The sequence below is a fragment of the Pecten maximus genome, chromosome 7 (genome assembly GCF_902652985.1).
Source record: "Pecten maximus chromosome 7, xPecMax1.1, whole genome shotgun sequence".
Taxonomy (NCBI): Eukaryota; Metazoa; Mollusca; class Bivalvia; order Pectinida; family Pectinidae; genus Pecten; species Pecten maximus.
The window spans coordinates 27,657,177-27,684,281 of record NC_047021.1 but is presented as its reverse complement, the minus strand read 5'-3'; the positions used below and the strand labels follow the sequence as shown (position 1 = coordinate 27,684,281).

The following is a 27,105-nucleotide window of genomic DNA, read 5'->3' as shown; positions in this document are numbered from 1 at the left end:
GGGGCCCGAGATCAATACTAGGGTCCCCTATGGTACATATTTACATTGGATGTTAGGGCTGGGGCCCGAGATCAATACTAGAGTCCCCTATGGTACATATTTACATTGGATGTTAGGGCTGGGGCCCGAGATCAATACTAGGGTCCCCTATGGTACATATTTACATTGGATGTTAGGGCTGGGGCCCGAGATCAATACTAGAGTCCCCTATGGTACATATTTACATTGGATGTTAGGGCTGGGGCCCGAGATCAATACTAGAGTCCCCTATGGTACATATTTACATTGGATGTTAGGGCTGGGGCCCGAGATCAATACTAGAGTCCCCTATGGTACATATTTACATTGGATGTTAGGGCTGGGGCCCGAGATCAATACTAGAGTCCCCTATGGTATATATTTACATTGGATGTTAGGGCTGGGGCCCGAGATCAATACTAGAGTCCCCTATGGTACATATTTACATTGGATGTTAGGGCCGGGACCCGAGACCAATACTAGAGTCCCCTATGGTACATTTTTTTGGGGGGATGTTAATGTTGTGGCCCATATTAATACTGGAGCCTCCTACGATATATATATTGACGTTGACCTTTGATCATATATGTACCTATATATAAACTCTTCGCCTAGCTACAAATTATGATAGGATTCCTAATAACCATACGATAAAAAAGATACAATAACGTTTTTCCGCTTCAGAATCTACATGTTAATTTAGAACTCACTCAGACCGGCATATACCATGCACAATACCACGTGGCTTTTAGACGTCTAGCATATGACGTATGTTGTGGGAGCTGCTAAAAGCTTTTTTGAGAAATGCATATGTGATCTTCACGTCTGATCCCAGTACTTCGCGATCCGGCGTAATGATCCTTTAGTGTCCGATCGGATGACCTTGGCGACCAAACATCCGACTCTCTTTAAGACTCGTCTGGCAGACTATAGCGGCGCCTCCAAGCTGGTGTTATGAATGTCTTCTTTGGTTTCGATTAAGTGTCAGCGTCTTACATAGCACAGTCAACGTGTACAGTGCCCAAGTATGTCCGTACTGTATTACATAGCTGATAGGTGTCTGTACAACAGGCTTCCACAACCTCATAGCTCTCAACAATTTCTGCTGAATCATCCTTTTGGTTTCCTTGTCAATGAGAACAATACTTCGCCTTTTGGATTGGAACTCCGTGCATGTATTCAATTAGTTCATATGTAACTTTCGCATGCATGCCTGTTTTCTGTAGAGTTCATGTGTCATTTTTGATCAGGAATTATAGAACAGTGAAACAGTATAACAACGAAGCCATGCCATCTCGGTTACAGTTCATATAAAAACAAGCTGGAGTAAGATCTGCAACTTTACACCATTACAAAGACAAGCAAACAAAACAACACCAGCCGCTCCTGTACAGCATAAAAAGGTTCCTGAGAGACTTACGAAGAGGCGCTCTTCTTTTTCACAAACTACAATTCGAGCTTAACGATATCCATCAGAATGCGATTCCCAGAAACTGCCTATTTGCCGGCGGTTTTAAATGACAACACGTATTTCTCACTTCTCTCCTCTATGATACAGTACGATACTAATCCCCAAGGTAACACGTTGTACCTGATAGTGCTGGGGTCAAAATGTCTTTAATTTGAACTGTGAATTTGGTAGAAGTTTAATTTGCGGCGGGTTCGTGGATCAGGAAGAGCCAACCTTTTCCCAGGTGTAAAGATACCTGTGCTGTTGACAATGATGGCGTTTCATTGCTATTCATGGGACTTCTCACAGCTATTCCTCTATAATATATGTATTTTAAAAAGTGGATAGTGTACCTTGTAATATTGGATCCTAATTTCCTTCAAACCGGATATACAAATATTAGTAATGCGTAGGTCTACATTTGTAATTAACTCCTAAGTTATACCTAAATTCGTAAGACTTTTCGTTTTGACGTTTGCCAATATTCTATTCTGTTGATACCTCTAACGCAGAAGAAATACCAGGGACCATGACAACTTTTTCGTTAAATGAGAATTTTGTAACAAGCAGTTTCTCCTTCAATCGTGTCGTAACATACCATATATAGTGCTGTTCATCCATGTGAATCAATCGGTAAATATGTAGTTATTAAAAGTTTAATAAACATGTGTATAATAGTGTTACATATGATGTACTTATTTATTCAATTATATTTTTTTTCTTTTTACAAATTCCATGTTACTATGTTCCTAATTTAACACGCTGGAATCGAATCCTCAAACTCTGTAATACTTTCCTATGGGAAATTTTAAGTTCAGGAATTACCTTTATTGGTCAAGGAAAATTGAGAGATGTACCCGAGACTTTATCTCTCCAAAGACTTGTGTGTATCCTCACGTGCGACAGATCCATTGCTATCGTTATTTATACATGTCACACTAAGGACATCCGATCTGGTGTTTTTCATGGTGTCATATTAACACATACATTGGGTTTTTAACCAGATCTATATTTAAAATCACAGCGGAAACGTTTGATAGTGCTTTTACATAAATCTGCAATTAATACTTCCGGTTTCGTATCAATGAATACAGTCCCAGATCTAAAGAAACGACAGTATCTTAGCGGGAAAGTCTGTATATATTTGTATGCCGTTTTGAAATAGGGTTATTTATTTCTCTTTCGTACCTTTACTATGGAATAATCTGATACATTTTGATTTTGTTCCACATACACCTCAGATACACGTACGCACGTGTGTGATTCAGAATTCAGCAAGAATTAAAATGAAGAAATATTGAAACTGTTAGATATTCAATACCGTCTTATTATTTTGTGGTTGTTCACCCTGTCCCAATACTGTGAGCAATCTAAGACGGCGGGCATAGAAAATACATGTCATCATGATAGAGAGAAGCCATGGGCAGAAATAGTGAGGGTAAGTTGGAAATAAATGGCGACTTCTATTCGCCCTAACCACTGTTTGCTTAGTGTTTCTTGTTCATCAAATATCTGTTGATAGACATCCATTTTCAAGAACACAACGACTCCATATTAAAGATGTATGAAAAAGAAACTGTTTACAAGGATACTTCATTGGAGACAGGCACTGTCCTTTGGCTTAAATCGGTTATACATACTCATATTCCTCTGTAGTATTAAAGACTGTGGTTGATTATAGCCAGTATGATAAATAACAGTGTACATCTGAGTGGCCATGGGGCAATATTGCCCGGCTCCTCTTGTCGTGGTCTTGAATGATCTGCTTTGTTCACAGTGACAACTGGCATACCAAGTACGTCGATTATACGGATTGTTGTGTAGCATCGATTCTGTCGGGTTAGCGATGCTTTAGTCAAATACCAAATGTCTCCAGTTTGTTATAGATCATCAGTGCAAGTGTAACTCGTCTAAATTGGCTTCTCTGGGAACAAGCACTGCCTAAATAAAAGGATATTGACACATGGGAACCTAGGGGAGCGGTATGACGGACTGGTACCGACGGCTTTTGTTGTGCGTTGTGACTATTGGATCCTGGGCCTTACGCATTGAAACGAGAGGGAAATCACAAGGAGTTGACGGGAAAAAATCTCGTGGCTACTTAAGATGGTTTCCGGGGCTTATGTGATATCCCCCTTAACATCATCTAATTATGTCCATTTAATAAAGAAAGGGTAATTCTCGACTTCCGGCGCACGCGCGAGTCCAATCAACCATCGCCAATATGTTCGTACAAGTAAATCCCAGTACTGGACAGTAACAAAATAAAGACAATTAGAAATACAAACGAGACTTCATACAAAATAACTCAAATCTCTGATGCCTCAATTGCCGTTGTTACATCAATGCATGTTCATATCAGGTATATCATCTTTACTTCCGGTTTATCGGAGATAATGGCAGTCTTCGCCAAATTCCTTGGTCTCTAACAAAGGCAGCCTAGTTTGAAAATGTTCAAGTTAACTAAATGTGAACAATTTTATTTCCTTGATCTTAGTTTTTTCTTTATTATGTTTAAAAAACAAGTTAGCGATTGTTTCCATGAAACATGACATTGACTGAAAATATGCATCTTGCTATAGCCATCGGCATTGGTTACAAATCGGTGCCTGTATACAATTTATTTTTTTCTTATTTAGAAAACGAATTAACCGCGTTTTATCCCAATGACACTGTTATGGATTTCCTCACCTATGTGATGTATTGGAAAATAAACTGTGTCTAGTCCTTCTGATAATGGATGTATGGACACATGTACATGAATACATATTCGTGTTTGGCCTTTGGACTTTTCAGGAGACGGTTTGATTTTTATGTATATAAATAAACTGTTACACAAAGTTCACATCAGCTGTAATTAGAAACCTGGTAATTGGAAGCACAGGGACGTGACACGAATTCCTATCCCACAGTTCTGTGTGTATCATAAGTATCAAGGGGTTGGGAAGCGATCATTCGGGTCAAGTCCTATGATAGCAAGTACTACAGAATTTAAGTCACCAATAAAGTTTTTTTTTTCATAAATCAATTATTATTACCTATTGAAAAGGACAAGCTAGAGAATCTCGGTTAAGTAACTTTGATGAAACTGGGGCCTGCTAACTTTCCAACCTGTCAATAGTTAGGCCATGGTATCGATTACTTAATTTACAAAAGTTATTACCCTAACAGGTGTGACGTCACAGAGTGTTATCTCTCTTATAAACTAATTATACAGGGTTGATAAAATTAGTTATGAAGGAAACATGCTCACAACCATGATTAGGTGCTGATAATACTTCACACATTAATCACATTCTACCATTTCATATCGCCATAATTAAAGAACGAATTTTGCACAGATTGACAAACCACAGTCACAAAAATGCAGCAGCAGATCGCGTGCTGTTTGCACGTGTGGCATATCGACCTGAAAGGCTGGGCTCCATGTACTTAATCCCACTCCGTACTGCTGTGCATGTTTATGTGGCTTTCTTCCTTAAGTTTTGAAGAAAATCGTTGATCCAATAGATGGTATATTCTGAATAATTCAGTATTGGTTACATCCTCTGTGGGTATCAGGTGAAATGTATTGATAACGTTGGCGTTGGTCCGAATCGAAGTTTTTCAGGTAAAATGCATCGCCGTGAGTTGAGTAGCTCCAGAGGTAGTCCGAGTAAACATTACTCACAAAATAGAGATCCGAGTCAAAGGATGCTAGGTAGATCTGGTCTAAGTCAAAGTTACTTTGACAAAGGCAGGGTCAGATTTGAGAAGTGGTCTGAATCCATGTATTAACCCAGGTAACAAATATATATGTCACGTTCCAAAATGGTACTGGAGTTACTCTAACCCAATATTTCCCCAATTTGCCTGCATCATTTGAGTTCTATAAACTCGTTACATGTATGGAAGTTTTGCCCAAATATAAATTCATCTGCATTTATCGCGGCATAATTTGCCTCACGTAATAGAACTAGGGCTGTATCAGACAGTGGTATCGTCTATCAATCTCTGTCGCGGTGTAATGGTCATATACATGTATGTGTTGTGATGTATGTACTCTCTATGATGTAAATTTTCGTCTACATATTTATACAGAAGCCTTGTAATTGTCTTTATATATTCATCAACGTATTATATTTCTGTCTTTGTTGACGTACACATGCATATTTGCCGTGATATTGTTATGTATACTTTATCACTAGCCCTCCACCTCTGGGTTGCGAGTTCGAAACCCACGTTTGTCAGTTGCCAGGTACTGACCGTAGGCCGGTGGTTTATCTCCGGGTACTCTGGCTTTCTTCCACCTCCAAAACCTGGCACGTCCTAAATGACACTTACTGTTAATAGGATGTTAAACAAAATAAACCAATTGCTACACTTTATTTATATTTTGTGACATACTCGTGTCAAAGTGTGTCTATCGTGTCCTGGTGTAATGGTGGTTTGCCCGCATTTTTGTAACAATCCAATTTGTAGCCTTGGTACAGTATTATGTTGATTTCATTTGTATAGATTTACAGAGATATTGCATTCTGTCTTGTCATCTTTATTTAATTGCCGTATAGGTAATAAAGAACCTTGGGTTCTACAAGAATCCGGTCAAAATAGCATTTACAGCCATATCATATAATGGAAGTACAATTATAGGCCAAAACGACCGCTGAGAGAAAACTGCAGAGTCCTCATGCACCAAATGGAGGCGCACTATATACAGTGTTATAGTGTTGATTAATGTCTTCTTCTTTATGAGGGACCTATCGCGTAAAACGTTAACACTAATACTAAGGTTGTGACCAAATACATGGAAATATAACGTAATGTATATTAAAATGACTGTGTGAGGATGGCGCTGAGTTTATATATAAATTAGATATCTACATGTTACTAATATAGAAGCCCTGGAAGCCGTGGGATAGGGGATTGAGAGATTAGCGAATACACAGTATAGATAATGTAACAGGGCTTATCTACCACCCAGGTATATAGTACCTACTTGTACCCTGATATACCCAGGTAATCATTATGTATAGTCAGGTAAATGTTGACAAACAGGTTATAAAAATACAGCCACCTGAGTTAGTGACGGTACGAGTTGTCACGTAAACCATATAAATATCACACAGGTACCGTGTACCTCCCAATTTATTTCCAATACCAAGCAGCTTTAATGAATGTGTATTATGTAAAGCTTAGAGCGAGTTTTTCATTTTGCAGAAGTCCAACGAAAGATATGCGTGCAGTCAGTTGCAAACTTTCACAATTTCCAATGTTACACTCTGGCGAGTTATCTGGATTCTATATCTATATCAGGATTTTCATTTTTTATTAAACACCATTTATTCAAATGAAATATCTTTTTTTCTTTACTTCATTCGCTCAATTAACAAATCAAAATAAAAAAAAATGGCGGTAGCTCCATTCAAATAGCACCCACACAACCGTAGAGATCGATGTATGAACCAGATACAGTACCTATAATGAGTTACGTGGGTCTCGGTATACTAAAGTATACCAGATACCTATAATGAGTTACTCAAGTCTCTGTATATACCAGATACCTATAATGAGTTACGTAGGTCTCTGTATATACCAGATACCTATAATGAGTTACGTAGGTCTCTGTATGTAATGAGTTACACAGGTCTCTGTATGTACCAGATACCTATAATGAGTTACGTAGGTCTCTGTATGCACCAGATACCTATAATGAGTTACGTACGTTTTGTATATACCAGATACCTATAATGAGTTACGTAGGTCTCTGTATGTACCAGATACCTATAATGAGTTACTCAAGTCTCTGTATGTACCAGATACCTATAATGAGTTACGTAGTTCTCTGTATGTACCAGATACCTATAATGAGTTACGTAAGTCACTGTATATACCAGATACCTATAATGAGTTACTCAGGTCTCGGTATGTACCAGATACCTATAATGAGTTACGTAGGTCTCTGTATATACCAGATACCTATAATGAGTTACGTAGGTCTCGGTATGTACCAGATACCTATAATGAGTTACGTAGGTCTCTGTATATACCAGATACCTATAATGAGTTACGTAAGTATCGGTATATACCAGATACCTATAATGAGTTACGTGGGTCTCTGTATATACCAGATACCTATAATGAGTTACGTGGGTCTCTGTATGTACCAGATACCTATAATGAGTTACGTAGGTCTCTGTATATACCAGATACCTATAATGAGTTACGTAAGTATCGGTATATACCAGATACCTATAATGAGTTACGTAGGTCTCTGTATGTACCAGATACCTATAATGAGTTACTCAAGTCTCTGTATGTACCAGATACCTATAATGAGTAACGTAGGTCTCTGTATGTACCAGATACCTATAATGAGTTACGTAAGTATCGGTATATACTAGATACCTATAATGAGTTACGTAGGTCTCTGTATGTACCAGATACCTATAATGAGTAAGGTAGGTCCCCCCTCCCCCCCCCCCCCCCCCCCACCTCCCTAAAGTAAAATACCGGTATTGTTACAAATTGGATATGTATACTTCCATGTTGTTAAATTGAAGGGCTATGATTTGTCTAGTGTAAGGCCACAGACCTATACTTAATCTAAATAACTAAGTATTAATACGCAGATCCTTTGGGTAAACATCCTGAACCATTTTCCATGGTAAAGAATTATCATGATAGGAAACTTTGGATACCTAAGTACCCTTAAGTATTGTATCGTTGATTTGGGTGGTCATTGACCCGTCCGGTCCGAGCACGGACATGGCTCGAACAAACACTACTACTGTAAGAATCATTCAAAGGTCCAGGATTTACAATTATGGTCATCTCGCGTTGTTGATGGAGTTTGGATGGTGGTCGGGATGCAATATTCAGATTTGTATTGTAATCAGTTGTAATTTGAATAAGTTTGACCATTTGACAATCATAAGAATTTGGTTTGTTTTTGTTTAACGTCCTATTAACAGTCAGGGTCATTTAAGGACGTGCCAGGTTTTGGAGGTGGAGGAAAGCAGGAGTACCCGGAGAAAAAAACCACCGGCCTACAATCATAAGAAACTAACGAATATGTTTTAAAATGCAGCATCGGTGACCGACTCTTCGGAACTAGCCCCGTCACACTGGATCAATGCTTCAGAAATGAAACTTTAAAGCGACTATAACTGTAAACTCAAAATCACAAAGCTTTCTGATATATCAGAGTAACTTCCCTTTGTTTCACTCTACCATAGCGATAGCCTGACAGCCAGTGTTGGCCGATATTGGAGTTATATTAGTTTTAATGGGATATGAAACACTCATAAAATGCTATCTCCAGAGAAGATTTCCAATCGAACGTCACACTTTTGCGTTTCCACATGCGTATTCGTATTAATGCAGTGTTCAGTGCTTCAAGGGAGACTACTCTTACTGTGTATAAATTTTATATTCAAACGAATATATTTACCATTGTATGGCACTGCCACTATATAACCCTACCAATTCAGTTGCGAGTTCACCAGCTTATGAACTGCCAACTGAAATTTGAATTTGAAAATTTCAAAAAAAAAATCGCACGACAAATAAAAAATCGCAGATGGTAAATATAAGTATTGACAAATTCCATGAAGCGCGCTAGCGCTTCATGTTGAATTTGCCTCTGTCCAGTTCAATGCTTAAATGATTATTAGTGTCAATTACAGTATTTTACAGCAAAGCAAACATTTGGTTTTAAACGAATTAATGGACAGTCCCACTAGTTTCAAAGTGAGAGTTATTTCATACATTAAGCTTATTTTTGCATTCTTGTTTCCTTTTTGGAAAAGTCAGAAGGTCTCATTATTCCCAACTGAAGTCCATACAATACACTTTCCAAACTTGTACCTGTAGTCCTGTTTCCCATTCCACACTTAATTGACCTGGTGTCATGGAAACCGAAACAGTCCCACTATACCATGTCCTGTATCCTCTTTAGGAAAGATTCAACAACACGATGGTTGGAATTTAGTAGGTATATCTTAATAATCAATTCAATTCAATTCAATTCAATTCAATTCAATTCAATTCAATTCAATTTAATTCAATTTAATTCAATTTAATTCAATTCAAATATTATCGTAATTCGATAGCAGTAAATATGCATACATTACATAATAGTTCAACAATATAAGAAGAATATTAGATTCTACTGGATACAAGCCTACTTTCCCAGTTCTAATGACTGTTTTATGAATAGACAAGTTCCTCGTATAATCTCAGAGTTATTAGCTCACAAAATGATAACAAGATTTTCATCTTCTGAAATATCTAAATTTCATTTTATCGATTTACATTTCTCTAACTTGATCATACAAAGGACAAATAGTTTTCAGTCGACTTTTGAAGGTATTCACATTTTGGGATTAAAAAAAGAGTTTTCCCGAACGAGTTTTCCTGAAAGACTTTTCCTGTAATTTAGTTTGCTTCTTTTTTTATTTAAAAGGTTTGTTCTGTGTTTTTGTGTGTGTACATTTATAGTGCCGCACTCTTTGAATATAAGAGATTGTCATTTTGTCTTGCTTTGGTAATTTTACATAACCACTATATGAAATGCATGTTATTGTAGTAATATAATTTTAGGCTAAAGTCAAGCGGTTGTCATATAAGTATCACGTTAATAAGTATCAAGTTAAAAAGTTGTAACATAAAGGGAGCCATAGGTCACCGTTTTCCTTCAATTCACGTACGTGTGAAGGTCGCCACCCTTCGTGACCATGATCTCTTGTCACATAGATTATTGACAACTCGCTCTAAATTTAGTCTACAATTATATACATAATAGCAAAGAATTACACCACAGGACAAGTTCGTGATGTTTGAATTCCAATATTTATAGCGATATTTATGATTGTAAATATTGTTTACGACCATAAAATGCCAATCAGACCATCACGGCGAGGACACAGAATGCGGTATGTGCAAGAATATGTGCCAACTATATAAGTCTAGACGAGTTGTATCCCTTTAAGATACATGTATCTTGAACGTTAAATGGGGGGCTGCCACCATGTCCAAGACCCCCCCCCCCCCCCCCCCCCCCGCCGGATCCGCTAGTGTTCCCCCTACTCCTACTATATCAACAAGGTGGATTTAGTACAGTGTAGGATACTATATATCATCAATGTTGATAAATAAGATATTCCTAATATTAAGAAATGCCGTTTATTTATCAATATTAGTTTAAACTAATTGATTTTGATGAACTATTAAACATCAATAAATGATTCATAATATCTAGAAAAGACACGATTTACTAACTAGATGCGGACACTTGTTAAATGAATATTAGCCGCTATCCCTATTAATAAGTTGTGTATGTGAGACCTTTAAAGTTATTGGTGTTACATTTCCGGTACCGGTTGCGCATGCGTAGAAGCAGTACATAGACTCCACGTTGAGAACTCGCCGGGTTGACAGTGAAAATGGTGTTGGACATTGAATTATTCCGTTCTGATAAAGGAGGTGATCCGGACAAGATTCGGGAAAACCAAGCAAAACGATTTAAGGATGTTACTTTGGTCGACAAAGTGGTAGAATTTGACACGCAATGGAGGAAACGTAAGTAAACTGAAATTTGACGTTAGCCCGGGAACAGCTGTACTGGAGGTATGGTTGTGGTTGATTGCCGACAGGGATGTTACGAACGGATGTGTTGTTCTACAAGATAGACAATAGAGAAATTAACTCCGATTGTGTTTTGGCCATACGGAATTCCGATTTTAATATAATTGCTGATTTTGTAGTCTGTGACCAACATTATTATGATGATGCAATCTACACAAAATAGTAGACATAATCATTAGGCCAAGACTTTTACAGTTTATGATTCAATAATTAAGGGATTTCGGAGTTAACCTACAGTTTACTGCAAAACTCCTTAACTACTGGGTATGCATATCTCTATTTAAAAAATGAATAAAACATAAACGGAAAAACGTGCAATTGTCATAATTCGGTATAAGGACTTAAAATGGATTTACTAAAACTACATGTAAATGACTAGCTTGGTGATGCAATAATAATTGACTTAAACTTCTGTCATGTCATGAATAGGTGATTGCATCATCACTGTTACTGTATAATATTAGTTACCTATCTATATATTTACAATAACTTAGCTAGGGTCCTGAAATTAAAGAGCTGGCATTAGAAATAGCACAAATCATAACTCTAACAGCTAACCTTTCACTGGCAACAGGTACGTAATGTGCCTCTGGGTCGGAAAACTGCCAGTGACCATGGGCTCTTGTTTACATGTTTTCCACCCCCTCCTCTCTGGCATTTCCCCTTCTTATACAAGTTATAGTTGAAGTTGGCCATGTAGTTTTACTAGGTGAAATTTAAAATCAATCACATTGAATTTTTGCTATTCACAGTCAGATGAACAAATATTTTTTTCTCTGCTTGCTTTTCCAATAAGAATGCTAAAGAGAAATAAAAATGCATCCTTTCAGCATGCATTGCTATTTTCCAAATTTCCTTAAAAAAATATATCTGTAATAATTTTCATATCAAAAACCCACAGCTACAATGTAGGTTGTGCAGTAAAATGATAGTAACTAGAATAAAAACACTGATTAGTGTGTAGCCATACAGTAATATTATTAAATTCTTACATACATAACAACATCTAGATATTATGTATTATTTTACAGATATAATCTTTTGTCAGTATACATGTACCATGTAAATAGAATGTACCAGTGTGACTGGTGAATTACATTAATTGATGAAAAGTGTTATTCCTGTCTATATAACATTGGGTGCATATATATAGTACAGTCCCATTCCCAATAAAACAGAGATTGGATATTTTTACCAGGTGGCCTATATTTGCAGGGCTTTGTGGGTTCGTTAATGGGCCCCATTCCCAATTGGAATTATTTCATTTTAAAGCCAAATTCCCAAAATTTGCAGTTTACTTGTGAAAAAATCTTTTTCAATTCATCAATTTTCTTTCCAAAATGAGATAAAAAGGCCCCCATCCCAAACTAGTGAAAGAAAGCCCCGATTTGGCTACCAAGTTATAAAATCTATAGGCACCAACTTGAAAAGTTAGTTGCCTGGCCTAGTTGTCTTGAATTTAGGAAATAAAATCTTTTTAATTTTTTAGATCAGTATGATTACATCTCTGTAACTTTTTCTATGTGAATGTCATTTTTAGCATTGACTGCATCCTTTGAAAGATTATAATTAACCAAATCACAAATTTACAAAAAAATTGTAGTGGTTATGCATGCGCAGGTGCCTTATAGGTCAATTACTGGTCGCCAATGGTGAATTTAAGGCACAATGGCCACTAAAATAGACGCCACTTTAAGCCCTGTAAAAGATTTTTAAAATCCCAATTATAATGTCAATAGAATGAAATATAACACAAAACAGATAAGAAAAAGGACAGTCAATGGTCAAAATTGGTGGGTGCCATATACATATACATCATATATACAGATAGAATTTACACTACGTTAAATAAAAACTGGTACATGTACACTGTTGAAACAATTATTAACTGATTGGATATTTCCAAAAATACTCCGGAAAATCACTGGATGAGGGATGAGTAACTGATCATGGGTACATTTTGTTGTAAGGATGTTTCTATAACATATTAGAAATCTAGTTATTTGAATTTTGTATTTTGATGGCTATTGTAGAGAAATGAAATCACTTCAATACCGCATATGGTATATAATGTGTTTGTTTTCTGCAGTGAGATACAGGGCAGATCTCTTAAACAAACTAAAGAATATGTGCAGCAAAGCTATAGGAGAAAAAATGAAGGTTGGTATACAGAGATAATTCATCTGTGATGATATAATCATTTTATTTGTTTTTGTAATTTTAGCTCACCTTAAGCTTGCAAAAATATGCTATACCGTGACGTCCGGTGTCGGTCCTTCAACAATTGACTTCTTCTTCATAACCGCTGATCGGAATTGAACAAAATTTGACTGGTAGGATCATTATGGGGTAGGGAATAGAAATTGTACAAATGGTGGGGCTGACCCCCTGGGAGCTGAGGGGCAGGGTCAATTTGCCTCAATTGATATAAACAACTTCTTCTCTGGAACTAAGCATTGGACATCGCTCATATTTGTCTGGTAGCATCCATATATGGGGTAGGGATACAGAACTGTACAAATGAAGGGGCCCGAGAGGCAGGGCCAAAAGGGGTTAATTTTGCTAAATTGATGTAAACAACTTTTTCTCTGGAACTAAGCATTGGATATCGATCATATTTTTCTGGTAGCATCCTTATGGGGTAGGGATTCAAAATTGTACAAATGATGGGGCTACTCCCCCAGGGGCCAGAGGGTAGGGCCAAATGTGGTCAATTTGGCTAAATTGATATAAACAACTTCTTCTCTGAAACTAAGCAATGTATATCACTCATATTTGACTGGTAGCACCCTTATGGGTTAGGGATACAAAATTATACAAATAGTGGGGCTGATCTCCCTGGGGGCCTGAGGGGCAGAGCCAAAAAGGGTCCAGTTGGCAATATTGATGTTAATGACTTGTTCTCTGAAACTAAGCATTAATATTGTATGACATTGGGCATGATATTTCAGTGGTAACATTGATCCCCAGGAGGCTGGGATTCAAATTATACAAATAATGGGGATGATACCTCTCCCTAGGGGTTTGGAGTCTTTCCTCACCCTTGAAGACATATTACTTTTGTTTTATCTGTGAAACCATTCAGATGCCCCACCCATAATCACATATAGCCTTGCTGGGCATCAAGAGATTAACACAATCCTGATATAAGAATAGGTCCAGGGTTCTTTCCCCACCCCAAGGGACTTATAGTTTCTCTAAATACAATCTTGTTGAATCTGACTTTGTTTCTGGGTTATATCTTTGAAGCAGTTGAGATCCCCACAACATAATTATATATAATCATTCATCAACAAATAAAGCTATTAGCAAATATATATAGTACGTATACATAAACATTATTCTGATGTTTGCTCAAATAAACCAGGTGAACGATACAAGCCCTCTGGGCCTCTTGTTTTATCAAAATATCAAAACCACCCTATTTGACAATCCTGTTTTTATATAGCTCAATATTTTCTTTGAAGTTATCATATTTAGGATTATTTAAGTTACCATTTTGTTGATGTAACTAATATCTAAGATTTGAAACAAAATGAACTAGATCCTGATGTTGTTCATGCATAATCCTGATGTGGTTAACGTTCATGTATAGCACATTAAACACATATGTAGATTCACCTTTAAATCCAAAACACAACAATCCAGCTGTTCAAGAATGAGAAATATTGGTTATTATATAATTACAGTACTACAGTATAATTCATCAATTTGTTATAAATAAATAAAGATAAATGATAAATAAATCTGATCAAAAGAATTGTATTAATTTGATTTGTATCTTACAGAAAAAGGAAGATCAGGGAAAAGATACCACATTACCACAGGAGATTAAGGATGACATAGACAACCTCAAGCCAGAACAAATGGCTGTAAGTGGGTTGCTGATTTTTTTTGATGCTGTTGGTTTTTGCTTTTTAGGTCATCTGATCATGATGACCCGTCGTCTTGTGCCGTGTGTAAATTTCAAACTTCTTCTCAGGTTCCACTGGTTGGAATGAGCTTAAACTTGTCTGGAATGATCCTGAGATGGTCCTGACTAAATGTTGTTATTTTTCGAGTCGGTCTGAAATCCAAGATGGCGACCATGACAGCCATCTTGAAAAACACACTTAAAACTTCTTCTCCATTTCCACTGGTGCTATTGAGCTGGAAATTGGTGAGGATGTTGAGGAAGAGGAGCCGACAAAGTGTTGTTATTTTTCGGCCTTGTGAAAACTTTGACATGCATATGGCAGCCACGATGGCCATTTTGTAACATGATTGTGCAATCATGGTTTTTCCTGAACGACACCTATTTTGCAATTACGCTTTTTCTCATGTTCAAGTTCGACAAGTGGGATTCAGCTCTAATGAACTTACCTGGAATAATCCTGAGATGGTCCTGACTAAATGTTGTTATTTTTCGGGTTAGTTCGAAATCCAAGATGGCAGCCATCTTGAAAAACACATTTCAAACTTCTTCTCTGGTTCCGCTGGTGCCATTGAGCTGGAATTGGTGGGGATATTAAGGGAGGGGAGCCAACAAATTAAGTGATGCTATTTTTCAGCCTTGTAAAAACTTCGACATGGAAGCTGTGACAGCCATGTTGTAACATGATTGCGCAATCATGATTTTCCTGAACAACACCTATTTTACACATATTCTCAAGGTCCTAACCAGTGGAATGTAGCTCCAACTTAACAGAAATGATCCTGACCACGCATGTGGGTTAATGTTGCGTCCCGTTTTGTTGCTCATTAGTGTATTCATGTAAAAAATACATTGTTGTACATTGTTGCAACTTGTACATTCCAATGACGTCACATTGTTTACAGATCCCGCGTTGTGTCTGCACTGCCTGACACGAAGGCTTCATTCTGTGTTTTTAGTGTTTTTGTTAGTTTTCTTACAATTCAATTGCTCAGGTATGATTAAACAACCCCAATCAATATGAGGTGTGAATGTAATTTTAAGTTTAAACGGCATGTTGCGAAAAATACTTCAACTTTCACTTTGACAGTGCATTCGTGATCGGAGCTTCGATCGGCTGTCATGGCAACGACGAGGACGGTGGTTTTATCACAGTGTCGAATTTACAAACTTGCATGTACAGCCGAAAACGTCTAACTATACCTTATGTCTTTGGAAATCATCTGTAAATAATTATTTGAATTAATTACGATCCATTGCATTCGTTTATTAACGTTTGTTCTTTTCTATATGCCGATTTCGATACTTAAAACACTGAAGAGTTCCAATATTGGAGAATGAACATTAACACTTGCTCTATAAATCGTTCTAGAGCACCCGACTACCCTAAATCAATAACTATGAAACAGGTAAGAGCGTGAAGGTAATTGTATGAGAACAACGAAAAGTGCTGTACATTCTTACGAAAATGACAAACATCGTCAAAATTACTTAAAAAGTAGTCAATTAATCGGCACTTCGTCAATTAAGACCAGTTTATAACGCCGTTATGTAACCATTATTGAATAAATAGAAGAATGTACAGCACTTTTTCTCGGTTTTTTAGCACGATGAATAAGTGCATCATATTTGTTTGTACGACAAAATACGTTGGTCGAGTGCTCTGGCCATATTTACCGACCAAGTGTTAATGTAGTCCTTCGTGCCGGTCACGTGACCACGCGAGAACAGGAGGACCGACGAAAACATCCCGATAAAGACGTTGGACACCTAACATTAAAATCTGATCAAGAAAACAAATAGAACTTACCGGGAAATCATTAAATATTGAATTTATATGAAAACATGACGATTTTTGTTCTTTTTAATTATAAATGCAACATTAACCCACATGCGCAAGTGTTATTTTTTGGGTCAGTCCAAAATCAAAGATGGTCACAATGGCCAACAGTGCCACTATACTTGCTTTGGAGTCAGATGACTGTTAAGGCCCATGGGCCTCTTGTTAAATTAACAGATAACAGTAAAAAAACAAATTATAGAAAAAATAGACAGTTATAGCAAGAAATTCATTTTAAAACCTTGGAAGGGAATCACAAATATATAAACTTAATAACATTAGCCACAACATACTGTGAGCTTATAGCCTTAATATTGATAATCATATTTCTTTGTTTAATATGAATAATATTAACATGTTTCACATGGTTCTAATCTTTCACATAGCCATAAAAATGATAAAAATAATCATATTTTCTTCAGAGGGTAGCATCTTTAGCATGACACTAATCACAAACCACCCTAAAACAACAAATTGAAATGTTCAAAACCTTCACATGCTTACAATGTTGATATTGTTTATAGGGTCTTACTGTCACACAAATCAAACAAGTACGAATCACGATAGATGACAACATCAAGGAAAACGATGCTGGACTACTGAAGAGCGAGACGGACAGGAATGAGGCTCTGAAGGAGATGGGCAACCATCTACATCCTAGTGTAACTGTCAGTAATGACGAGGTAGGCATGAGTCTGGCACAAAACTCTGTCAATAAGGAAATTGCCGTATATATGTCTCTTGCACAGTGTATGAAAGTATATATGAAAATTCCTTAGACAATATATGTCTACAGAAAATTGAAATCCCATAGCCCAAGTCATTTTTCCATAGACCCATTTTGTAAACATATTGTTGAAAGTAGCATAACTGTCATGCAAACACTTGCATCATCAAGCAAATTATTATATGGGTAAAACAAACTCTATTGTAAGCTCTGATTTCATATGATCATTTGTTAGAAAATATTGGAATGTTGTTTACATGGATTGTAATGTATGTCAGGACTCAAACTTTTCATAGCCAATGGGGCCAACACTTTGAAATTTTACATAGACCTACCAGGTTTTCAATAGCCTTTGGCCATCGGACCACCTTCACTTTCGAACACTGCTTGCAAGTTAAATCCTTGCATTCAAGTACCAGAGGAAGAATAATATTATTATTATGCATATGGTCTTATAAACTTATTTTTGAACTTTCATACTGTTTGTTGTGTTGTGTATAAATAATTTGCTAGATCGATGCTGCACCATGCATAGCTACAAACAATTATTTTTATTTTTGAAATAGTGAATATTCAAATGTATTGCAGAATTTAGTCTAAAATCTGAGTAAATTCAGGAATCTTATTTGAAATAGGGACGGTTAACATGCTGTGTAGATTAAGTTTCAGTATTTCTTAAATAATGTAGAGTTATGTATATCAAATTGTGTTACTGCAAAGGCAATATTTTTGGTGACGAATCTTGTCTACTTGGTATATTTAATTTTATGAACTAATTTTATATATTAGCACTAGGATGATATATTACATCAATTACCTTTCTTCTCTCTCCTCATCCAGTAATTTATTTTTGTTTTCCTCCGTTTCCATTTGATCAGGATGAAAATGAAGTGGTGCGTACTTTTGGGGACTGCGAGACGAGAAAGAAGTACTCCCACGTAGACCTTGTAGTAATGGTAGACGGAGTAGATAATGATCGAGGGTCGGTAACAGCAGGAGGGCGCGGCTACTACCTAAAGGTAAGTCACAACGACCGAGGCAATAATTTAAATGGTAAGGAATGTCAGAAGATTCATATAAGAAAGATTCTTGGTGATTGTGAATAAAAGCTATTATATGCTATTATCCCATTAGGCCCCTTCAAACCTCAAATACTAGGCCTAGACTTCTCTCCAATGTTAGGTACATGTATTGGCACAGATATAAGAATCATGTGTGTATGGTATTATTTAAACTTGTCCCGATAGCGGTCTGCCTAAAAGCTGGATTTTATTTGATCATCTGTGACGCCATTTTCTAAAACGTGATTGACCACGATTGCTCAAGGAACTGTAGGCATATATGTTGTCATGCGGTTAACTTCAACACGCTCTAAGTTATCGCTGTATTTCGGTTGTGTTTTTTGTAAGCTTACTGATATTTATATTATATGATTATCATCAAGAGAAGATGTGATCAGTCACATGGTCACAGACAAAGTTATCAAAATGACTTCTGAAAAAAAGTAATGGAAAACTCAAAGTCAAAACAGAAAGTAACATGTCCAAACTGAATGCTGATCTGATAATCCTTACATAAGTTTTAGCACGCCCATTAAATCCTTGCATTTTGATTTCCCAATAAACCTACTATGACCCTTTTTATGCCCAAACATGTTGGTGAGGAGGACATCCATGTCAATTCCCGACATGGATTTAATTTCATTCAAATCATCAGACTCATTTTCAATGAAGGTGTTACTATATTGCGCCCGATTTGCATCTTCTAAAAACTTTCTAACGAGATCGTCTCCAGAGGAGTCTTGGTCGTCCATCTTCCTCAGCTTCACACAATCATGTGGTTTGAACTGACCAATCAATGTGTGGTAAACCCGAAACGTCTCGGGACTCATCAAAGTAATACATTATATTCGTGAGTCTTTTGCCTTGGCCCTAAGACATGTTTTTTATTAACTTGCGGGATTGCCATGGCCTTTTTTTTTCGCTGAAAATATTTATATATTTTTTTCAAATGATAAGACAACAAAACATGTATTTTTTATTACATAAGATAACAATGCATTTTTTTTTAATTCATATCAAATTTTCATAGTACAACCAACCATGGAATTCAATTTTCTGAGCGACCACCTACAGAATAACGTTTCCCAGAAAACCCACCACCCACAGAAATTTATATTGTTTTGACATTATTTTCTGGAACAGCCCTTAATGGAAAGGCAATTACAGTAAAACTCTACTACACTTTTGGACTCAAGTCACAAAAGTTGAGTTTCTTGTAGGACAGTTCCTTAAAAATTCTTTCTGAAAAAAAATTATGCGAGTTTTGTGATTTATTTACTGACAGGGTCCATTGGTGTTTTTGGAGCAAGCTCTGATCAACCTTGCCATGGGCATGCTCCACACACGAAAATACACACCACTCTACACCCCATTCTTCATGAGGAAGGAAGTGATGCAGGAAGTGGCTCAGCTGTCACAATTTGATGACGAACTCTACAAGGTACACATTGTTAAACTGTGTTCTGTATTCTGTTCATTCTAAAGAACTACACATTTCATATTCGATAGCTTGCAATGTCTGGTATTAAAAAAAATCTTCATTATTTGTAAGATCATTCACAGACTTATATGGATAGGTTGTAGATGACAACTGTGTTTAATTGGTAGTTATAGATAGTCAGATATTCAGTGTTCTACTTACCTATATATTATAGTTCAAACTAAGCCTTCTAAGGCCCCATTCCCAGTCACAAAAAGCTGTTAATTTTTCCAGTGAGGTTATCAAAATTCCAATTATCTTTAAATCTGATATTTTGTATACTGGGACAAAAATCCAGAAGTCTATACCCCTCTAATTACTCACTTTTGCTGCACAGGAAAATAAATGTTTTCCACCAGGTGAAATTTCCCAAATAGCCCGAAAAAACTCTGTAATAATTTAACATTGTGACTACAGGTTGTAGGGAAGGGCAGTGAAAAGGCAGAGGAGAATGCTGTAGAAGAGAAATATTTGATTGCTACATCAGAACAGCCTATTGCCGCTTACCACAGGGATGAGTGGATACCAAAAGAGAGTCTACCCATTCGTTACCTTGGTTACTCTACATGCTTCCGACAGGAGGTGGGGTCACATGGACGGGATACACGTGGAATCTTCAGGGTCCATCAGTTTGAAAAGGTGAGCTTTAAAGTTTAATTTATGTATGTCATTTCAGTGTGCGAACGTAACGATGGACCGATAGACCGAGTCTAGTAGATTTGCTGTCGGTCTATGGAAAATAAATACACTGAAGACCGAATGTCTATGCATAAGAATCTAGTGCATATACAATAAAATCGGGAGTGACATAACACCTATCTTACATGTATGGATAAATGAGATATTAATTTAACACAGAACACCCATTTAGTCTCACCTAGATATTTAATTCCGTCAGTATAGACCCTCACTTTACGCTAGTCAAAATCTCATACTTGACTCGACGCCATATTGCTAACTATGTGTAGGTCGTGGTCGGCCTAATTACCCTAAGTGCGCGATGGAGCGAAAAGAAAAAAAATACAACATTTATTTTTTATATTTTACCGCTTATAGTTTATAAAGATTAAAATTTTGAATTGAATATAACAGTTTATGGGAAGAATAAGCTTAGTTTTCTGAATTTTAACTATGTTAGAAGAAAAACACAATTATTGATATATGGTCTTTTCGGTCCATTGCGTTCCGATTCGGGTAGTTAGTCGTACTGTCACTTTCAAAATGGCGGGTCGACAGTATGGAATTTTGACTAGCGTAAAGCGAGGGTCTATACGAACGGAATAAAACATCTAGGTGGGACTGAATGGGTGTTCTGGGGTAAATAAATATCTCATTTATCCATATATGTAAGGTAGGTGTTATGTTACGCCCGATTTCATTGTATATGCACCAGATTCTTAGCGACACCAAACGGTGTCGGATAATTCCACGTTTTCATATAAATTCTAGTAGTGTTCGGATCGATTCTGTCAACATGTAATTTTGGTAAAAGATCTAGGTCTATGAAGTTTTTAGCAGGTCTATGACATTTTGAAATCCCATAGACCGATTGTCTATGAAGATGAAAATCTTAAGTTCATTGACTGTCATTTCAGTGTCTATACCAGTGTATTATAAATTCATCATTCTTTTGTTAGGTCATCTGACCTGAAGGGGTCAGGATGATCTAAAGCCATCGTGCTCCGTCCGTTGCGCACTGTTAGACTTTTACTTTCAAAACGCTACTCCTCCTTAACTCCAAAGTGGATTACTACCAAAGTTGGGGGAAGGCGAACATAATTTATATAAATGAGACTGATCTGACCCCTGGGGCCCCAAGTGGTGGGACCCGAAAATGGGAACTTTGGTGAATTTTTGATTTAAAACCCTATTCCTCCTTAACCGTTGAGTGGATAACATCCAAATTTGGTGTGAGACATCATTGGAAGAGGGCAATCAAATCTTATATAACTAGGCTAAGCTGACCCTTGGGTCCCGAGTGGCTGGGCCCCAAAAGGGGAACTTTGGTGAAATTTTCCAAACTCTACTCCTCCTTAACCTTTCAGTAGATTACAACTTAATTTGTTGTGAGAGATCATTGGTTGAGGGTGATATATTTTATATAAATGAGGATGGGCTGAACCCTTAGGCCTGAGTGGTAGGGCCCCCAAAAGGGAACTTTGATGAATGTTTACTTTAAAACCCTATTCCTCCTTAACCCTTAAGTGGATAACATCCAAATTTGGTGTGAGACATCATTGGAAGAGGGCAATCAAATCTATATAAACGAGGCTGAGCTGACCCCTGGGTCCCGAGTGGCTGGGCCCCAAAAGGGGCACTTTGGTGAAATTTTGCAAACTCTACTCCTCCTTAACCTTTTAGTAAATTACAACTGAATTTGTTGTGAGAGATCATTGGTTGAGGGTGATATATTTTATATAAATGAGGATGGGCTGACCCCCTTGAGCCTGAGTGGTAGGGCCCCCAAAAGGGACCTTTGATGAATGTTTACTTTAAAACTCTTTTTCTTCATAACCCTTGGGTGGATTACATCCCAGTTTGTTGTAAAACATGATAGGGGGATGGCAGTGTAATTTTATAGGCCTGTATCATATTAGTGGATGATCCCTGACACCAGTGGGGTTGGGCTCCAAAGGGAAAACTTTGCTGAAATTTTGCTTTAAAACTCTATTCTTTAACTTTGAGTGGATTACAACCAACTTTGGTACTCTTTCTTAAACTTTGAGTGGATTACAACCAAATTTGGTGTGAAACATTATTGAGGGAAACAAATCATATTCTATATCAAAGAGGCTGGTGTGACAAATGGGGCCCAAAGTGGTGTGGCCCCTAAAAGGGTACTTTGCTTTCTATATGATTCTGTTGTGTGATACATACCTAGTAGATGTCTTGTTTGGTATTCATTATTTTGTGATATACAAATTTTCCAAATTGCCTCTTACAGTTGATAGAACCAAGTTTCTACAGCACATGCATTTCAAATTTTAAATAGCCCAATTACAATATTACCTGTAAATGATTTGGAATTTTACAGATTGAACAATTCTGCCTGACTTCTCCTCATGAAAACAAATCTTGGGAAATGTTTGATGAAATGATAAAAAATGCTGAGGACTTCAACCAATTGCTTGGGATTCCTTACAGGATAGTAGGCATCGTTTCAGGTGAGTTTTTCTAAGGGAGATAATCAGATCAGGTCAGCGTATCCCATAAGTAAACATTTTACTCCAAAAGCAAAATCTTAAGTTACTGATTATGCTTTTAAGGTATGACTATTTAGGTGACATGAGCCAAAAAAATAGGGTAGGTAGGTTTTTTTCTGTAGGATTTTAGTATGCATCATGTGATTATTCATTTTCACTTATGTCCTTGTATGGTATTCCTGGATGAAAAGATGAATTCTGTTAAGAGCAAGACATAATTATATTTAAAAAAATGGTAATAAATTATAGATTTTGTGTTGTAATGACTCTTTAAAATGTTCATTGTCTATGTTTATTAATTGATGTGCTATTACAGGTGCCCTGAATAATGCTGCGGCCAAGAAGCTTGACTTGGAGGCATGGTTCCCTTCATCAGGAGCATTCCGGGAGCTGGTCTCCTGTTCAAATTGTCTGGACTATCAGGCCCGTCGCCTTAAGGTCCGCTTTGGACAGACCAAGAAGATGAATCAAGAGGTTAGTGACTTGATATTAAACTACAAAAATCTTTTGCTTTTTTTTATGAATTAAAAAAAATTAGTTGCATAAATCAAAAAGAATGTTGATTTTGAATTTGAATATTGTGTTCTTCTATATTTGAATTTACATGTGCATCCTCTTTTTTATGAAGGCGGACTATTGCCATATGTTGAATGCTACCATGTGTGCCACAACGCGAGTGATATGTGCCATACTGGAGAACTACCAGACAGAAGATGGAGTCCTTGTTCCTGAGCCTCTTAAACCATTTATGCCTGAATGTATGTACTGTCTCATGTTACGTCATTGATATTAATGAGTATTTAACATGTCAAACATCAAATTTAACAACTGTTTAAAACTCAGATTTGTTTAATTATTTTCTAAATTGTTCAATCATGCAATAATATCATTTTTTCTACAACAGAAAGGCTTGCATTGTCCACTTATTATCTTATATTAATTTTGATAGACTTAATTTTTTATGGATATTAATCACTATGAAAGCTTGCAAAAACTTCACAACTCTTTTCCAACCCTTTAAATGTATTAAGATGATCATTGTCAATAATCTGGAAATCATTCACTGATTAGCATCAAACTTTGTAAGTAATTGTATTCTAAACCTCAAAGGCTTAGAAAATGATATTTCACATCATCTAGTATTGCACTTATTTGTAGTGGCAGATTTGTTCTTGAACTTCAGTAAATTGTACCACTCCACAGTTAAACCTCTTTGATTATATATACCGACTGTTGGTTCTCAGGTTGGAAGGTGAAAATCCCCTTTGTCAAACCGGCACCCATTGATCAAGAAGAGACAAAGAAACAAAAGAAGCATAAGGAAGGTCAGAAGAAGGCTGAAAAGAAAGGTGCTGCGAACTTAGAAACCGACGTACAGAAAATGAACATTGACAAGTAGCTGTTTAATTTTATTATTGTGTATGTTTCTTACAATGCATTCTCTGTGATGTACTGCTAATGTAGCGTCCTAAGTATCTGACAGTTACCTGACCATTAAGTAGGTGGACAACACAGTGTCATGGTGATTTTATACTCCTCACTGACTCACCCATGTGGTGGTCAAGTTGTTTGTCAAAAACAGCTTTTGAAGAAGATTTCCACTGATTCTTTGTGCGTCCAAATCTATTGTTTGGTGCAGTGTTTACTGCCAATGGCAAAACTTGGAATCTGTGTGCTACGAGGTATCTAAAGATATGTATGTTGAAAAATTGTGTAATAGATCTTGTCCTGTTACTAAATGTTTGGTTTTGGGACTTAATGTCAGCAGTAGATTATATAATCAAGACAACAATTAATTTATTTTTAAAGTTTTCTTGTTTGCAAGAAATGAAAAATGCATTATATTATCTGCATTACTACCCATTTTTAATTTTCCCTTAGAAAAACTACCTATGGTGAGATGTACATCAAACTCATGTTCAAATTAACAATTAAGTGTGCAATGTCTTGGGCCACCCATCCAGTTAACAATAATAATAAGTTACCTCCCTTGCTGTGTAATACTAGTATCACTGTGTTTACTGACATTGGAATTGTTATATTGATACAAATAATATTGGGTCATAGACTTAGTAGACCTTAATTTAGAATGATGATATTGCTTGATGACCATGACAATATGAAGACTTATCTTTGAATTATATTTCAATCAGTACTAGTGGTTTTTACTGTGGTAGTGCCCAATAGCACTTAACCTCTGTGTGGATATTGTTTTATGTGATACTAAAACTGATCACATAACATCATCAGAATGACATGGTACACTTGTTTCTGCGTTGCTGGACTGGAATTCCAGAATACTGTATAAAACTATGCGATCCGTTACTGACTTGATGATTCCGAAGTGTTTAGCTCAGGACAATAATACTGGATACTGTAATTATCAATGTTCACACATTTGCTTTCTCCGTGCTACACAATCCCAGCTATGCCAGTCCAAAAGGAATAACAGTATGATGTATTTGCAACAAAAAGAACGGAAAATAAATTATTAAATCACACATACCTTGTTTGTATTTTTCCTGATTCTAGTCCCAAACAGTACAGACACCTTGTAATCTATCCTCCTTAACGGCACATTGACAGTGAATGATTGAGTTAGTTAATATCAGCAACAAAAAAAAGACCAATATCAATTAATATCAGCATAAAAAGACCAATATCAATTAATATCAGCAAATAAAGACCAATATCAATTAATACATGTATCGGCAAAAAAAGACCAATATCAATTAATATCAGCAAAAAAACCCAATATCAATTAATATCAGCAAAAAAAAGACCAATATCAATTAATATCAGCAAAAAAAACCAATATCAATTAATATCAGCAAAAAAAACCAATATCAATTAATATCAGCAAAAAAACCCCCCAATATCAATATTAGAAAAGAAATTCGCAATCAATGCCTGAAAACCTTTGTTATTGTTTACATGTGAGGTAACCTTTGTGACTGTTTACATGTGAGGTAACCTTTGTGACTGTTTACAGGTGAGGTAACCTTTGTGACTGTTTACAGATGAGGTAACCTTTGTGACTGTTTACATGTGAGGTAACCTTTGTGACTGTTTACAGGTGAGGTAACCTTTGTGACTGTTTACAGGTGAGGTAACCTTTGTGACTTTACATGTGAGGTAACCTTTGTGACTGTTTACAGGTGAGGTAACCTTTGTGACTGTTTACAGGTGAGGTAACCTTTGTGACTGTTTACAGGTGAGGTAACCTTTGTGACTGTTTACAGGTGAGGTAACCTTTGTGACTGTTTACAGGTGAGGTAACCTTTGTGACTGTTTACAGGTGAGGTAACCTTTGTGACTGTTTACATGTGAGGTAACCTTTGTGACTGTTTACATGTGAGGTAACCTTTGTGACTGTTTACAGGTGAGGTAACCTTTGTGACTGTTTACAGGTGAGGTAACCTTTGTGACTGTTTACATGTGAGGTAACCTTTGTGACTGTTTACATGTGAGGTAACCTTTGTGACTGTTTACAGGTGAGGTAACCTTTGTAACTGTTTACAGGTGAGGTAACCTTTGTGACTGTTTACATGTGAGGTAACCTTTGTGACTGTTTACAGGTGAGGTAACCTTTGTGACTGTTTACATATGAGGTAACCTTTGTGACTGTTTACATGTGAGGTAACCTTTGTGACTGTTTACAGGTGAGGTAACCTTTGTGACTGTTTACAGGTGAGGTAACCTTTATGACTGTTTACAGGTGAGGTAACCTTTGTTACTGTTTACAGGTGAGGTAACCTTTGTGACTGTTTACAGGTGAGGTAACCT

The 27,105-nt window shown here is 36.7% G+C and overlaps 1 protein-coding gene across 1 annotated transcript; it reads left to right on the top strand.

Moving 5' to 3' along the window:
- Nucleotides 1–10,817: 10,817 nt before the first annotated feature.
- Nucleotides 10,818–25,820, top strand: LOC117330438 (serine--tRNA ligase, cytoplasmic-like). Its single transcript, XM_033888719.1, has 11 exons — nt 10,818–11,029; nt 13,185–13,255; nt 14,884–14,967; nt 17,373–17,531; nt 18,454–18,594; nt 19,922–20,077; nt 20,534–20,755; nt 23,151–23,280; nt 23,636–23,793; nt 23,948–24,077; nt 24,564–25,820. The coding sequence occupies exons 1-11, from the start codon at nt 10,894–10,896 to the stop codon at nt 24,716–24,718; spliced, it is 1,542 nt and encodes a 513-aa protein (XP_033744610.1). The 5' UTR covers nt 10,818–10,893; the 3' UTR covers nt 24,719–25,820.
- Nucleotides 25,821–27,105: the final 1,285 nt, after the last annotated feature.